This window comes from Brachyistius frenatus, unplaced genomic scaffold (assembly GCF_029030835.1).
Source record: "Brachyistius frenatus isolate BFR_SWC_R1_liver_20210118 unplaced genomic scaffold, ASM2903083v1 Contig_150, whole genome shotgun sequence".
NCBI lineage: Eukaryota > Metazoa > Chordata > Actinopteri > Embiotocidae > Brachyistius > Brachyistius frenatus.
The window spans coordinates 653,692-669,635 of NW_027210749.1; the positions used below are offsets into that span (position 1 = coordinate 653,692).

Sequence of the window (15,944 nt, forward strand, 5' to 3'; positions counted from 1 at the left end):
TTCAACAGGCACCAGCAATGAGGTTTAGAGGCCATCAGTACAGTACATTATTTGCTGTATTTGTTTTTAATGTTAACATGGTATATGGTATGACATCATATTTCGTGTTATCTCACTTCAATAAATCATAAACCGAGGCACTCATTCTTGAAAACTACAACTAGTGAATGTGGTTGAGTTCATATTCAAGGGTAAATAATAATAACAATAATAATGATAATAATAATAACAATTGGAAAACAGCTTTCCAAGTAAAAGGTGGTCTGTTCGGAAACAAATGAGGAAACGCCTTTTAGAGAAGCCTTCACCGGCCCGTTATCAGGTGGCGTGTGATTAAAACGCCATTAAGAGCAGTAAAAGAAGGTTCTTCCTGGTTCTGGTACGGAGTTCTTCACAGCAGGAACCGGGTCGGGTCTGCCCACCGCCCAGCTGGAGTCCTTTAGGGAAGCATAAAGAGGTTTGTTTATGCAGCACTACTTTCTTTTATGTACATCCGACAATTACTGCCACAAAACTAACATGCTATATAATTATTTATTTGTGAAGGAAAGCTTTGACTTGTGTGCACTCCGTTGAGCCTGTGTGAGCGGGTGTTTCCTGTCTTTCGGGGGTGGAGGGTCTACTTTCTCTCGGAGGAGGCCGTGCTGCGCCTTCCTCCGTCCGTGCTGCTAACGCCGCCATCTTGAATTTTAATGTTGAGGTAAAAAAAAAAAAAAAAAAAAAAAAAAAAAAAAAAAAATGTGTTTCCTGTGATTATTGTCGTTTTCGGTGCTCGGTGGCCAAACGTGATCCTCCGGTGTCCCCGGTGCTGGTTGTCCCCGGTGAGTGTCCCGGTGCTCGTGTCCGGCTCGAGGACATCTGACGCGTCGCGAGCGAAGCAGCGCGAGACGTCCAGCTCGTTCAGCCGTTAGCCGTCGGGATGACAACACGCGCCCGCCGCGGGCCGCTCCTTCTCCTTCACCGGCTCCGGTAGCGGGTCACCGTAAACCTACCGACGGTCACATTACGGACGGAGCTTCTTAACCCGCCTCGGAGACGACGGGTCGTTTTATCCCGTAAAAGGCAGCGAGCTTCACGTCGAGCCGCCGGAGCAGCGGACGTTAGCCTGCGTTAGCCGCGGCGGGGTTACTGGTAAGCGTTAGCGGCTACAACGAGCACTTTGTTTTCATGAGTTAACGTTCAGTGTGGAGAACAGGGCTGGATGGATGTGTTTAAATCAACATCAACATCAACATCAACATAAACATCAACATCAACAATGTCTGCTGAGCCTGAAGCTAACGTTAGCTGTAAGGGAAGCTCGATGCTAGCTAGCTTCACACCGAAGTGAACGTCGTGAAACGTCCCGTCGGACTCGCTCACAGCCGGAGGTTGTTGTTGTTTGTTGTTTGTTTGTTGTTATTTGTTTTGGTGAACGTTTAGCAGCTTGTGTGTGTGTTTACACAATGTGGAGGACAACAAAAAAAAAAAAGGAAAGAAGAAAAGAAAGAAGCGTCGTGGAGGCTCGGTCATATTATGGTGTTCGTTAAATACCCTCCACCTCCTCCTCCTCCTCCTCCTCCTCCTCCTCCTCCTCCTCCTCCATCATCCCTGTAAAACTCTCCAGTCGGTCTTTTGTGTTGATTTGAGTGTTTTGAAGCTCAACTCGTCGCCCCGGTTCGCGTCGTTAGCATCGTTAGCTCCCTGCGCTAACGATGCTAACGACGCGAACCGGGTGGCGAGATTGTTAGCAAACAATACCTCGGCTGCACGTCTCGGCCTTCCGGGGTTCACAGCCCTTATCGAGTTAGTTCTGCTCTCCCCCGTGCGGGATGCGCGTTTTATTTATTTAACATATATTTCTGTAAATATATGTTGTTGAGCTTAGCGGAAAGGCATCTTTCTGTCTTTGAACGCATCGGGCTCACCACCGGACACGATGCGACGCTTTCTTTTTATTTTTATTTATTATTTCCCCTCTTCTCTCGTGTGCATCTGTTTGAAACTGACAGACAATGTAAACAGTGCAATTTGATGTGTGTTCGTGCAAAAAGTTAGACGTGAGCCGCGGTGACGTCACGACGTCACGCACGAACGTCTTTTTCCACGTCTGTTTACAGGATCAATAAATGGGGGGGGGAAGAAAACGGCTCTTTTTATAGCGAGACCCGGTGTTGACAAGAGCAGCCGAAGACGTCCCCGTGTTGCCTGCTTGACAGTTAAAAGCCGGTGCAGTACCCGGGGTTACCACTAAGCGGCGCTGCAGGAGCATTTTGCTGGCTGAGCACCTTTTTATACATCTTGAGCCGACCTCAGTTGTAAACAACACCTGTCACCGCTGGGTTTAACTCACTGATGCTGGTAGTTGGTTCTAAATATGAATCCACCGGGTGGATCAATGGGTCCGATCGGTACCAAATAGGACCTCACAGCTTCGTCCTAGTTCTCTACCTCGTCTGTTATTTTCAATTATTCGTTTAGTCTGTTGTATATATATATATATATATATGAAGTTGTGAAAACGACCCTAAAGAAAAGCAGTCCCGTTTGAGAAGCTAAAACCAGCAACTTGTTTGACATTTTTCGCTTGAAATTAAAATAGTTGGCTGTACATTTCGGGTTTTGATTGGCTAATTGATTAATAACAGCAGCTCTAGATTCCTAAATGCTGTACAAATATAATTAAAAGAGTCCTGCAGAGACACGTTTGTGTAACTGTGCCAGTTACGTATTGATGCTGGGAAGGTGTCCATGTGGTTGATCCCAGCCAAAGACTCATAGAAAGAGTGAACAAATGGTCCAAATTCAATGAGAAAAGTTTTATAGAAAGATGTTCCTCTACCTTAAAGTGAAATATTTACATTACAGAAGTTAAAAACAGCCTTTTTTCCCCCCTGTTTGCTCATTAAAATCATTATTATATTCATCAGTTATTTGATTAATCGCCCCAGAAGTTTTAATACATGTGTTGTTGTTCTTCTGCTCCGCCTCCTCCAGGTTTCAAACTCTGGACCCCCAGGTCTTCCCCACTCGAGAGTGTTCCTTCATCTCGGAGACTAAATGCAACTGGACCAGGGGGCTTGTGGGCATGAAGTGGCTGGGCGAATCCAAGAACATGGTATTAAATGGCAGACGACACGGAAACAAGTTGACCGGCGAGCAGCCTGTGAGCCAGACGCGCTCTCAGCACCCTCAACGCGCCTCCCTGCGCCACAACAAGAGCCACGCCGGAAACCGACGATGTAGCCGCAGTGAGTTCGACGCGGTCGCCGCCGCCGGGAACCTCCTCCCCCCTCCCCCCCTCCTCCCTCTCCTCCGGTCGGCGGGTACTAACACCGGTTCTCCTCTCTCTCCTCTGTGTGGGTTTTACAGGGTTCACCGCGGCCACCCTGGAGGCCGAGAGGCGCTACGTGCCGTCCTCGGGGATGACTGCGAAGGAGCTGTGCGAGAACGACGATCTGACCACGAGCCTCATCCTGGATCCGTATCTGGGCTTTCAAACTCACAAAATGAACACCAGGTCGGCAGACGAACTCCAGCAGACAAAAGATTACGCCGCGTCGGCGCTTGGATTTTTTTTCACAGTTTGCGTTGCTGAATTCGTCCCCGACAGGTTTCGACCAATCAAGGGAAGGCAGGAGGAGCTGAAGGAGATCATCGAGCGCTTCAAGAAACACGACAACCTGGAGAAAGCTTTCCGAGCGCTGACGACGGGCGACTGGGCCCGCAACCTTTTCCTCCACAAGACGAAGGCTCAGGAGAAGCTCTTCAAGCAGCATGTAAAACACGCTGACGTAGATCGGCCATGTTGTTTCTCTCGCCGCAGCGAACCGGCCGATCACGCCACTTAACTCCGGTGTGTTTTTCGCGCAGGTGTTTGTTTATCTGCGGATGTTCGCCACGGACAGCGGCTTCGAGATCCTTCCTTGTAACCGATATTCGTCGGAGCAGAACGGAGCGAAAATCGTGGCAACGAAGGAATGGTGAGAAAACATCCTGAAATCACTCGATACGCTTTTAAACTTCTCCCAATTTAGATAGAGATCGATAGATAGGTACTTTATTAATCCCTCAAAGGGACATTTTGACGTTACAGCAGCATGTAGAGGGCAAAGACATAGAAATGACAAATAAAAAATAGAGGGAGTAAAAAATATTAAATATAAAACTTGTTTTTTTTAAGCAAAGCACATTATATACAAGTGAAAATAGACTAATATTAAATGAAACTAAACTAAAAAAACAATGCAATGAATCAAACAAACTAGCAGCAGCGCGACGGTGTTGTTGTGTGGTGGGTTTGGCCAGAGGTGAGTTGTCGTTAAAGTCTCATCTCGGTGGGAATTTATCAACCAACGAAACCCAAAGTAACAAAAACCTTCTCGTACACTCTCGAGGAAAAATAAATAAAGTCGCATCAAATCCTGTTTAACTTCGGCAGTAAAAAAAAAAACAACAAAAAATGTGACTTTTTTTTAAAATGTTGCAGGAAAAGAAACGACAAGATCGAGTACTTGGTGGGATGCATCGCCGAGCTCTCGGAGAGCGAGGAGAACCTGCTGCTGCGGCACGGGGAGAATGACTTCAGTGTTATGTACTCCACCCGCAAGAACTGTGCGCAGCTGTGGCTCGGGCCAGCTGCATTCATCAATCACGGTATTGATCCTCATTGGCAACACGTATAATAAAACGCTTCAATCTCACATTTGTTATTATTCAAAACGATACAAATTCAAAATGTCCTTTTTTTTTCTTCTTCTTCTTCTTCTTTTTTCCCCCCAGATTGTCGACCAAACTGCAAGGTAGGACCGCTTCAAAAGACCCCGTTACTCAGAAATGTTTAAAAAACAAAACAAAAAAAACCTCTGAACTAATTGACACTTTTTCTTAAATTTCGCGTGTCCAGTTCGTGTCGACGGGACGCGACACCGCCTGCGTGAAGGTGCTGCGGGACATCGAACCCGGAGAGGAAATCTCCTGCTACTACGGGGACGGATTTTTCGGGGAAAACAATGAGTTTTGTGAATGCTATACGTGCGAAAGGTTGGTTGATAAAAGACACGAGACGCTAACGAGGAAGCTGCGAATACACGCGGAAGGTGTTCGAAATGCGATCAGCGTGCTAGCTGGCCCGAGACGTGTTCGATAACCGTAAACGAAACGTTTTAGTGTGCTTGAATTGAGAATCCGAAAAATGGAAAAAAAAAAAAATATATATATATATATTAATTATTAAGACAACACAAAATAAATGTTTTTTTTTTTTCCCCCATTATTGATTTTATGCTCAAGACAGAAATAATAACTTGAATAAAATTTGTTGGTTTGATTCGGTTTCATCTCGTCCCGAGGAACCAAACGGTGATTTTAAAGGAAGCTCACGTGACCACGTGGCTATTTTAAATAAACTAGGGTTGAATGTTGAAATCAAAGTGGTCTGCTTTAATAAAAACTGATGGTGATTAACACACGAAGAAGTGGACAACTTCCTGTTTACACCAAAAAAAACTTTTTTTTTTTTTTTTTTTTTTTTTTTTTACAAACAATAACAAATAGTTCTTTTCATTTCCTCTCTCGAATAAACAGAGGAAGGAGTCATTAACATATTTGATGTCTTTCTTTTTTTTTGTTGTTGTTGTTGACGCAGACGGGGTACTGGTGCTTTCAAATCAAAAGCTGGACTGCCAGTCGAGGTGCCGGTAATCAACAGCAAGTACGGGTTGCGGGAGACGGACAAGCGTCTGAACCGGCTGAAGAAGCTCGGGGAAGGAAACCGGAGCTCGGACAGTCACTCGGTCGGCTCCCACACCGACGTAGACTCTCAGGAAATGCCAAAAACACATCAATGTAAGAGTTCGCCGACGGGTTCAGGTTCCCCGGAAGAAAAAAAAAAACCATCCCACGTTTTACTGTTGCAGTTTGTAGATCGATACACAAATATCGTAGCTCGGCAATATTTCGATACCTTTGAACCTTTAATGTCGTCTTCCCTGAAAATGTGTTTTTTGTTGTTGTTGTTTTTTTCCCGTTTTCACCTCCAGCTGCCAGAAAAAGAACATCATCATCATCATCATCATCATCTGGCCTGAAGTATAAAAACAGGACTCAAACCAGACAGACTTTGTCGCGAGCCCTCACTACCTCATGTTCGAAGCAAGGTCGCGTAAACAATAACAGGGTACCAAAGAGACTAAGAACCCAATCCAAGCCTTCACTAAGTAAAGTCCAGTTGCGGAGTCGGCGGCGGGCGGCGGAGCCCAAGGCGTTGGCCAAAGGAGAGACTTGCCAGCTGGGTCTCAGGGACTCGAAGGTGTCGCTGTGTAAAGGCGTCACCGTCAAGAAGGAGAAGGACGGGCAGGAGGCGGCGCCGCCGGGCCCGGGCCAGCGGGGCTGCCTCACCCGGCACGCCGCCAAGGAGAACGGCAACCCGCCGTCCGCGCAGAGCGGCGACGACGGCAGCCGGTGTTCGACGTACAGAACTCGCAGGTCCACGAGGACCCTCGTTAAAGCCCAGGAAACGGCGGCCGGCGTCAAGCTGGAGCCCAGCGCCATGGACGGCCTGAGCCCGGTGCCCGGCGGCGTGGTCATTAAGACGGAGCCGGCCGACATGGAGGAGTACCTCCACCACGGCGTCGGGCTGGAGACACCGGACGCCGGCTACAGCCGGCGGAGCTCGCGCACGCGGCGGAAACGGCCGACGCGGCTCCGGACCGAGCGGACGATTAAATGCGAGGACTCGTACGGCGAGCCGTTCACGCCGGGCGGCCGCGCCGCCGGCTTCTCGGACTGCGGCAACATGCTGCTGAGCTTCACCGACCGGCACCGGGACTACAACGGCGGCGGCGAGTCGCTGCGCCGGGACAAAAGCAAGAGCGGCTGCCGGTCGCAGGACAAGGTGAAGAAGAAGCGGCGGATCACGAGGTACGACGCGCAGCTCATCCTGGAGAACAACACCGGCATCCCCAAGCTGACGCTCCGCCGGCGGAGGGACAGCAGCAGCAGCAAGACCAACGACGGCAACGACGCCGTCGGCTCGTCCAACCTCGCCGCCGCCGCCGTCAGCTCCGCCTCCTCCAGCAAGATCAGCATTAAGTTCAGCAAGGACCACGACAAGGACAAGGGCGGCTCCTACATCGCCAAGCTGAACAATGGCTTTGCGCCCGTCGTCCACGGCAACGCCACCAAGCTGAAGATCCAGCTGAAGAGGGAGGACGACGTGCGGAGGACGTCGCAGACCAAGGGGGACCAGATGTCCTACAACGGGGACACGGGGCCGAGTCTGGAGGCCCGGAACGGCGGACATCGGACCCAAAAGGTGCTGGCCGAGCCTTCGTCCGACGAGGACGACGACGAGGACGACGAGGACGATGAGGAAGGGGAGGACGACGAGGACGAGGACGAGGACGACGACTATTTCGACAATGAGTTCGAAGACGATTTCATTCCACTTCCTCCGGCGAAGCGGCTCCGACTCATCGTGGGCAAAGACTCCATAGACATCGATATCTCCTCCAGGAGGAGAGAGGATCAGTCTCTGAGGCTCAACGCATAAGCTGTGGACCTCCCCACCACCACCTCCCCCACAACACTCCCTCCCCCCTCCTTTGTAAATAAAAGACAAGCCACCAATCAACTGTTGTGTTGATGTAAAAGAAGTACAGTAATTTAAAAATGAAAAAAAAAAGAAAAAAAAGAATCTGAATGAACGTTACTAAAAAGGGTGCTGTTAACCTAAAACAAATCTCTGTTCTTCACTTCAAGTTGTCTTCATCAATAACGTATCATTTTTTTATTTCTTTTTTAAATGTCGTTCACGTTGAGACGAAATTCCATCGATCATGAAAAGTTTACTCGCCCGGCAGGAAGTCTCCTCTCGTTTCCCTTTTTTCGACGTCGTGAAAAACCGGAGGATTTGTTTTAAGTTGAACTATTCCTTTTTATTTTTTATTTTTTTTAGGTGAATCCACTTTGTTACGTTCATAACGGGCGTGGATATTGTAGAAAGTGTACAGTAATGGTGACTTATCCCCTCTGTCTCATAGGCAGGTTTTTACCGGAACTTTTTTATTTGTTTGTTTTTGTTTATCTTTGTTTTTTGTTTCTCGTCTCATAGTTTTGTACGTTTTGTCGAGCAGCAGTTCGGTCCAGAGGCATTATGACGACGTCGTGTTCGGGTGCCATGTTCTCATTAACGCGAGTCACCTTCACCGTTATTTAAAATCATGTCGTGTCTGTGGAGTCCATCCGCGAGGTTTTGGACCTGTCCGATCATGAGGTTTTTTATGTTGACACTACAAACTACACACAGGTTCTCACGCTATTCACACGTTTACAGGTTTTATTTAACAGGAAATCCCCCCCCCCCCCCTGCACTCAATTCTCACGTCTGTAAATACATTGATTAAGCTTCATTAACTGCTGGAAAATTTAAAAAAAACAAAAAAACACAGAAGGTTTTTGTTTTTTTATAATCAGTCAGCGAATTAAAAACAAATCGTGTTTTTTTTTTTCTCGTCTACATTTCTGGAGCTGCTCCGTAATGACAACATGGCACATGGAGGTTTAATCAGATGCATATTTACAAGGCGACCTGTGTGACTTTTCTTTTTATCAGTAAAGTAACGTACGGAGAGACTTCATGACGCTCTTTTTCTTTTCGTCACTTTATTAATCCAATTTTTATTTTATTTTTAGAAGCAATAAAGTCAAAATTCAACCTTTTCTAACGAGTACAATCAGAATCTGCTTTTATTTGTTTGGACCCAAACAGCCCACACACACACACACACACACACACACACACACACACACACACACACACACTCCCCAATTTATTTGTATGATTACGTAAAATTTTCCGACAGCACCAGGTGCCTTAAAAGACCCTCCCGACCAAATTTTACCGCACCGAGGAGTCCCGTCAGGTCCTCCCGTACGTTACTTTCACTTCTCCAGACTGAATGTTTAACCCCGTTTTCTTTTTTGTTGTTGTTTTGTTGTTTTTTTCTTGTGTTTAATTCGTACTGTTCACATCACCAGCAGCTAATCACCCTTGTGACCCCCTCCTTCCTCACCCTCTCTCCCCCCTCCTCCTCCCGTCGGACGTCTCCATCCCACACTTGTAAACTCTTCCAGGTGTTACCGTCTGTGTGGTCTTTGTCCCAAAAATAGACAGCTGTCACAATTTCCAGTCGATTCAAAACAGAAAAAAAAAAAAGTGAAAAAAAAAAATCTAAACAAATGTGAATAGTTTTGCGGACATTTTAGCGTGTTGCGTGGGTAGTGGGGAAAAACGTGTAAAGAGAATTAAAAATGGGCAGTGCATATATTGTCCGATATGTAAATCATGTGAACACATCTTGTACTTATTTAACAGTTTTGAATACTTGAAAACTATATAAAGTTTCTTTGTGACTCTTGTTTTCCTGAGCTTGTTTCAAAGTTCTGCGCTGCTTTAAAAAAAAAAAAAAAAATATTATCATCGCCGTGGAGACGCAGACGATACCATTTATTGTTTTCTGTTCATTATTTTACATTTCATACTTTACAGGGGGATGTTTTTTTTTATTACAGCAGCGTGGAAAGATATGGGATAAAAGCAATAAAAATATAGGATAAAATGTACAGTGTATATAATCAGACAGATTCAAGGCAAATCAGGACTTTTAGTGCCAAATCTTCTCAGAAAAGCCAAATCTTCCTGATGTGGGACACAACGTCCACGTTAAAAAGTGTAAATCACCTTTATTCATGGAATAAAAAACGTCTCAGGTTGGTAATATTCAAGGCGAAATGTCCAATCCCATTCAGTAATTTTATAAAATAGTTTATAAAATTTACTTTTACAAATGAGAATCAAACAAAACACTCTTTAATAGTTGTGATGTATTTATTAGAAAGACATTTAAAGGGCATTTCTCACGTTATCTCAGGGAAAGTTGATGTAAGTGTTTATAAATGGTATTTTTTAAGAGTCCCGTCTTTCTAAAATGATCTGAAGCTTGTTATGAACTCTAAATGTGGTTTAAAGTGCAGGTTAATCCGTTTAATGTTCTTTAAACGACCTTTTCGTGTCTAAGTTCGCGTTGCCATGGTAACGAATGAAAACACGTTGGTTTCATACGGAACTGTAACATGACGTCAACCTTTGACCCTCAGAATATCAGCCAATCAGAAGCGTCCGTGCCCCAAGGCGCCGTCCAATCAGATCGGGCGGAGCGCTATTTGAAAGCCGCTCGTGTCCTTGTTTAGATGCTAACAGTCGGTGTTCACGGAATCTGGTCGGTGCTGAACCGAAACCCCGTTGAGTTGATTTGAAGTCGGTTTGTCTCCGTTGCTGTCGAAGTTAAACATGTCGTCGCTGGAAGTTCGTGCTGCGGTGAGTGAACTTTTATTTTAGCTGCGTTTAGTGACGCTGTTAGCACCGTTAGCTAGCATTAGCTCTACGTTAGCAGTTTGTGGGTTTATGACGTCAGAAACCTGCAGCATGTTTGTCCAGCTTCTCCTCCGAGTTTTAAATTCTGGGTCCTCCTCTTTTATGGAGCAGCTTCCAGCCGCAGAGAACCCGCTGAAGATGAGGAAACCCGCCGCAGCGCCTCCGAGGAGAGGAGAGGAGAGGAGGAGAGCTGCTCTCGGGGAGATCACCAACAACTGTCCCGGAGCAGGAGGCACCACGAAGGTAGGAGGAGGAGGAGGAGGGGGGGAGAGAGGAGGAGGAGAGGAGAGGAGGAGAGGGGGGAGGGAGGAGAGCTGCTCTCGGGGAGATCACCAACAACTGTCCCGGAGCAGGAGGCACCACGAAGGTAGGAGGAGGCGGGAGGAGAGGGGGGGAGAGGGGAGGAGAGGGGAGAGGAGAGGAGGAGAGCTGCTCTCGGGGAGATCACCAACAACTGTCCCGGAGCAGGAGGCACCACGAAGGTAGGAGGAGGCGGGAGGAGAGGGGGGGAGAGGGGAGGAGAGGGGGAGAGGAGAGGAGGAGAGCTGCTCTCGGGGAGATCACCAACAACTGTCCCGGAGCAGGAGGCACCACGAAGGTAGGAGGAGGAGGAGGGGGGAGGAGAGGGGGGGAGAGGGGAGGAGAGGAGAGCTGCTCTCGGGGAGATCACCAACAACTGTCCCGGAGCAGGAGGCACCACGAAGGTAGGAGGAGGAGGAGGGGGGGAGGAGGAGAGGGGAGGAGGGAGGAGGAGAGGAGAGGAGGAGAGCTGCTCTCGGGGAGATCACCAACAACTGTCCCGGAGCAGGAGGCACCAGGAAGGTAGGAGGAGGAGGAGGAGGGGAGGGGGGAGAGGGGAGGGAGGAGGAGGAGGAGGAGGAGGAGAGGGGAGAGCTGCTCTCGGGGAGATCACCAACAACTGTCCCGGAGCAGGAGGCACCACGAAGGTAGGAGGAGGAGGAGAGAGAGGGAGGGAGGAGGAGAGGGAGGAGGAGAGCTGCTCTCGGGGAGATCACCAACAACTGTCCCGGAGCAGGAGGCACCACGAAGGTAGGAGGAGGAGGAGGAGGGGGGAGAGGGGAGGGGGAGGAGGAGAGGGAGGAGGAGAGCTGCTCTCGGGGAGATCACCAACAACTGTCCCGGAGCAGGAGGCACCACGAAGGTAGGAGGAGGAGGAGAGGGGAGGAGGAGAGCTGCTCTCGGGGAGATCACCAACAACTGTCCCGGAGCAGGAGGCACCATGAAGGTAGGAGGAGGAGGAGGAGGGGGGGAGTCAGGGGCCTCCTCAAGGAGGAGGAGGAGCAGTCAGGGGTCTGACAGCTTTAGTTTCCTTTCAGGTTCATAAATGACTCTCTGGTTTCCGACCTGTTTGTCTTCTGACTTCAGGTCAAATTCTAGATTTACTGAAACGGAGATTTATTTTATTTTTTCCCTCAAAACTTCTCGTTGTTTAATTTCAATAAATCATCCAAATATCTGGAAAATAAGAACTGGATAGAAAGTAGTTGAAAGCAGCTATAATAACAATAATAATAACAATAATAATAATAATGATAATAACAATAATGATCATAATAATTAATAATAGTTATTGTGATCATTATTGTTATTGCTGTTATTATTAACTAACAACAATAACAACAATAATAAATCGGTCAGAGGGACCAAACCAGGACTTTTATTTTGAAACATTTTGTTTCTGATATTTTCTTTTTTTCTGAACGTGTTTCCTCAGAAGACCAAAACGACGTCCAAACCGTCGCGTGTCCAGAAAGTTAAACCTACGACTGAGGTCGTCCCGGTCCAGGCGGCAGAAGCTCCGCCTCCGGTCTCAGAGGAGCCGTCTGTGAAGGAGGAGAAGGAGCAGGAGGAGGAGAAGGAGCTGTGCCGGGCGTTCTCCGAGACGCTGCTGGACGTGCTGGACGTGGACGAGCAGGACGCCGACCAGCCGCAGCTCTGCTCCCAATACGTCAAAGATATCTACAAATATCTTCACGTCCTGGAGGTCAGTCGTCGCAGGTTCTCCTCCTCATCCTCCTCCCTCCTTTCTTCTTCTCCTCCTCCTCCTTCTTCTTCCTCCTCCTTCTTCTACTCCTCCTCCTCCTTCTCCTCCTTCTTCTGCTCCTCCCTCCTTTCTTCTTCTTCTCCTCCTCTTCCCTTCTTCTCTTTCTTCTTCTCCTCCTCCTCCCTCCTCCTCCTTCTTCTCCTTCTCCTCCTCCTTTCTTCTCCTCCTCCTTGTTTTCCTCCTCCCCCTCCCCCCGTGTCACCATCACCTCCCCTGCGTCTCCTCAGGTGCAGCAGGAGGTGCGAGCCGACTACATGCAGGGCTACGAGATCACGGAGCGCATGCGTTCTCTGCTGGTGGACTGGCTGGTTCAGGTCCACTCCCGGTTCCAGCTGCTGCAGGAGACTCTGTACCTCACCGTGGCCGTCCTGGACCGCTTCCTGCAGGTAACCGCGGCGACCGCTCCGCTCTCGGATCGTATTCGACGCGGAGCGGTCGGAGCGGGTCCCGACGGATCGACCGGTGACGCGGTTTAAAACATTGAAGCCAAATCGGCACTTTTCCTTCCAGTTTTCTCAAAAGCGACATTTTCCTCGTGTGAGAAACTAAAACACCAAAAAAGGTTTAAATCCTTTTATTCGTCCAAACGTCTCCAGTTAGAAACGTCGGAGGAGAAACGTCCCGTTTATCCGGCGGTTTTCTAAACGTGGAGCCGAACGTACTGTTTATATACACAGTATACACAGTATATACTGTATATACAGTGTATATACTGTGTATATACTGTGTATATATATACTGTATATACTGTGCATTTGATATTTGTATTTGATATCTTTTACTGCTATGTTGTTGCTTTTCTATTGTTCTATTCTGATCTTCTGACTTCTGTACGCTGCTGTAGTGTAAAAATGTCCCCTCGGGGATTAATAAAGTAACGACCTCCCTAAACGGCTTCCCGCCCGTCGCAGGTCCAGCCGGTGTCCCGCAGGAAGCTGCAGCTGGTCGGCGTGACGGCCATGATGGTGGCCTGTAAGTACGAGGAGATGTTCGCCCCCGAGGTCGGAGACTTCGCCTACGTCACCGACAACGCCTTCACCAAGCCGCAGATCCTGGAGATGGAGCAGCTGGTTCTGAAGCGCCTCAACTTCCAGCTGGGACGTCCGCTGCCGCTCCACTTCCTGCGGCGCTGCTCCAAGGTGGCCGACGTGAGTATCGCCGTGACGATGTCGCTCCGTGAGTAAAAAGGTCCAAATGAGGACGCGAGGTTGAAACGGAGATACGAAGTAAAAGTTACGAGCTGAAGTCAAAATACTGAAATCGGAACGAACGAGATGAAACGACGACGTCGAGTCGTTTTAAAGGAGCGTTTGAGTTTCCTGGTTTCGTTCCTTCGGCGCCGGCGGCGGGAAGTTCTCCTCCGTCGGTTCGTTGACGTGTTTGTTGACGTGTTTGTTGACGTGTTTGTTGTGGTGTCAGTCTGACGTAGAGCGCCACACGCTGGCCAAGTACCTGCTGGAGCTGACCCTGCTGGACTACCAGCTGGTCCACTACCGGCCCTCCGAGCTGGCCGCCGCCTCGCTGTGTCTCTCCCAGCTGCTGCTGGACGGGCTGCCGTGGGTCCGTTCGTTAACGCCTCGCATTTATTTATTCCGACGAGTCGATCCGCCGCTCGCTCTTCTCACCGATCTCCTTTCGCCCGTCAGTCGGCGGCGCAGCGTCACTACTCCACGTACGACGAGGACCGCCTGAAGCCCGTCATGCAGCGCATCGCCAAGAACGTGGTGGCGGTGAACGAGGGGACGAGCAAGTTCCTGGTGAGGCGTCATTTAGAAAACCGATCCTCGCAGCGTATCGCCTCGAACTAAACCTGAAGTAGTAGTATTATCATTCTTCTTCTTCTCCTCCTCCACAGGCCGTGAAGACCAAGTACTCCAGCAGCAGGCTGATGAAGATCAGCCTCCTCCCTCAGCTCCAGTCCTGCGTCCTGAAGAAGATGGCGTCCGCTCCGCTCAACGAGCCCTGAGCTCCACGTTCACGCTGCCATCAGGACTTTTCACACATCTCGCACTTTATGTTTGAGGTCGATCGAACCTGCGAAAGAACGCTCACTCAATTTTTTTTAATAAAATGGTTTTATGATTTAGTTTTTATTTATTTTTTCATCGGGGCTTCGTGGTTTGTTCGGAGTTTTAATTCGTTCTTTTATTTTTGGACTGAAGTCTGAAATCCCTCCCGCTGATCCGATCTAGCACCCGCCGACCGGTTACGAGAATCGAGGGATTGAGATGTTGCCATGGATACTGCGGGCTGCATCCCGAGCTTCGTTTCCTGTGCCTGTAATCGTTTACATTTTTTCAAGTTCAAATCTTTTATTATTTTTTTTATTTCGCACTAAACTTGTTTTGTTTCTTGTCGGAGTCGATTTTAAACCAATCGTGGAGTTTAATTTCAACAACTAAGTCGACAGTTTATTAGAAACATCCAGATTAAAACCTCTGAAATAATGGAAGCACTTTGTAGAAATCAACACAAACTGAACATTAAAGTCTTCAAGAAGGAGTTCGGTCTGAATCATAAACCGATTTAAATACGGGGTCAAAAACAAAGTGCCTTGATTTTCTTCGGTCTGATGGCTGTTTGTTGAAATGTGTGTTTCTCCTCCCGGACACAAGACCTGAACGCTTCTTTACAGCTGCAGCTTGTGTGTTTGTTTTTGACAATCATTGAATGGATTTACATTATAAGATAATAAAAAGGTAAAATACCAATCGATGTTGAAACAAACATGTCGGCTTTTTTTATTATTTTTTTTTAGGTTCTGCTGCGTCACTGAAAAGTAGATTTAATCTGATTAAACTTTCTTATTCCTCAGACAGTAACGTCTTCCTATGAGGAGATAAAAAGTTCATTAATGATATTAAAAGTTTAAATTATGTTATAAAAGGTCTGAATTTTGAGAGAAAACTGACATTTTTAGATAAAAGCTCTGAACTGAGATAAAGTTGAAACTACGATACAAATTTCATTAATGACATAAAAAGTAGAATTTTTGAGATAAAAGATCAAAGCATTTAGATAAAAGTTCAACATTATGAGATAGAAAGTTGAAACTAAAAAGTCACATTAATGAAGGTCTTGTCTCGTGTCGGTAAAACGATGACTCAGCCTCTCCGGTGGGACGTGACCCGCCCGCGGCCCGCGGCCCGCCGTGAGGTCAGCCTTCAGCTCCTCGGCGTCCCTCGGCTGCTCCTCGGAACCAGGTGAGAGAAGTCCGGGGACGGACGTCACTCTCCGGGTGTGACGCTGACGTCCAACAGGCTGACAGGACGCTCTGTTGGACGCCGCGTCTCCACGGCGATGACGTCAGGCTGCAGAATGACACTCTTTATTTACAGCCCGTGAACGCAGCTTCATGTTCAGAGCTGACGGACTGCATGTGCTGCGGTCTGAGGAGGAGCATTGTACCTCCTTTCAGACTGGCCCTGACCTCACCCCCACCCCCACCTCACCCTCCACCACCAC

At 48.0% G+C, this 15,944-nt stretch overlaps 2 protein-coding genes across 7 annotated transcripts; both read left to right on the top strand.

Moving 5' to 3' along the window:
- The first annotated feature begins 708 nt into the window (after positions 1-708).
- kmt5b (lysine methyltransferase 5B) lies at positions 709-8,700 on the top strand. Of its 5 annotated transcripts, none has more exons than XM_069715906.1 (10): positions 709-821; positions 2,977-3,230; positions 3,343-3,499; positions 3,593-3,758; positions 3,853-3,962; positions 4,469-4,635; positions 4,762-4,781; positions 4,886-5,022; positions 5,627-5,826; positions 6,021-8,700. In XM_069715906.1, exons 2-10 carry the CDS (start codon positions 3,068-3,070, stop codon positions 7,529-7,531), a joined length of 2,631 nt encoding a protein of 876 aa, XP_069572007.1. In that variant the 5' UTR covers positions 709-821; positions 2,977-3,067; the 3' UTR covers positions 7,532-8,700. The 5 variants fall into 5 exon arrangements, with proteins under 5 accessions (XP_069572007.1, XP_069572008.1, XP_069572004.1 ...); XM_069715907.1 differs by having other exon boundaries at positions 3,352-3,499; XM_069715903.1 differs by having other exon boundaries at positions 3,343-3,758.
- An 83-nt stretch (positions 8,701-8,783) lies between these two features.
- Positions 8,784-14,637, top strand: ccnb2 (cyclin B2). 2 transcript variants are annotated; one of them, XM_069715909.1, is made up of 8 exons: positions 8,784-10,357; positions 10,526-10,657; positions 12,150-12,419; positions 12,707-12,865; positions 13,391-13,627; positions 13,899-14,039; positions 14,126-14,236; positions 14,335-14,637. In XM_069715909.1, exons 1-8 carry the CDS (start codon positions 10,331-10,333, stop codon positions 14,443-14,445), a joined length of 1,188 nt encoding a protein of 395 aa, XP_069572010.1. In that variant the 5' UTR covers positions 8,784-10,330; the 3' UTR covers positions 14,446-14,637. The 2 variants fall into 2 exon arrangements, with proteins under 2 accessions (XP_069572010.1, XP_069572009.1); XM_069715908.1 differs by lacking the exons at positions 8,784-10,357; positions 10,526-10,657 and adding an exon at positions 11,593-11,660.
- Positions 14,638-15,944: the final 1,307 nt, after the last annotated feature.

Bases quoted from the DNA above. Each gene is read 5' to 3' on its own strand.
- kmt5b (XM_069715903.1), top strand. From the start codon at position 3,068: ATGAAGTGGCTGGGCGAATCCAAGAACATGGTATTAAATGGCAGACGA. The intron at 4,636-4,761 runs GTATTGATCCTC...TTTTCCCCCCAG, and splicing joins AGCTGCATTCATCAATCACG to ATTGTCGACCAAACTGCAAG. The intron at 5,827-6,020 runs GTAAGAGTTCGC...TTTCACCTCCAG, and splicing joins AATGCCAAAAACACATCAAT to CTGCCAGAAAAAGAACATCA.
- ccnb2 (XM_069715909.1), top strand. From the start codon at position 10,331: ATGTCGTCGCTGGAAGTTCGTGCTGCG. The intron at 10,658-12,149 runs GTAGGAGGAGGA...GTGTTTCCTCAG, and splicing joins GAGCAGGAGGCACCACGAAG to AAGACCAAAACGACGTCCAA. The intron at 12,420-12,706 runs GTCAGTCGTCGC...GCGTCTCCTCAG, and splicing joins AATATCTTCACGTCCTGGAG to GTGCAGCAGGAGGTGCGAGC.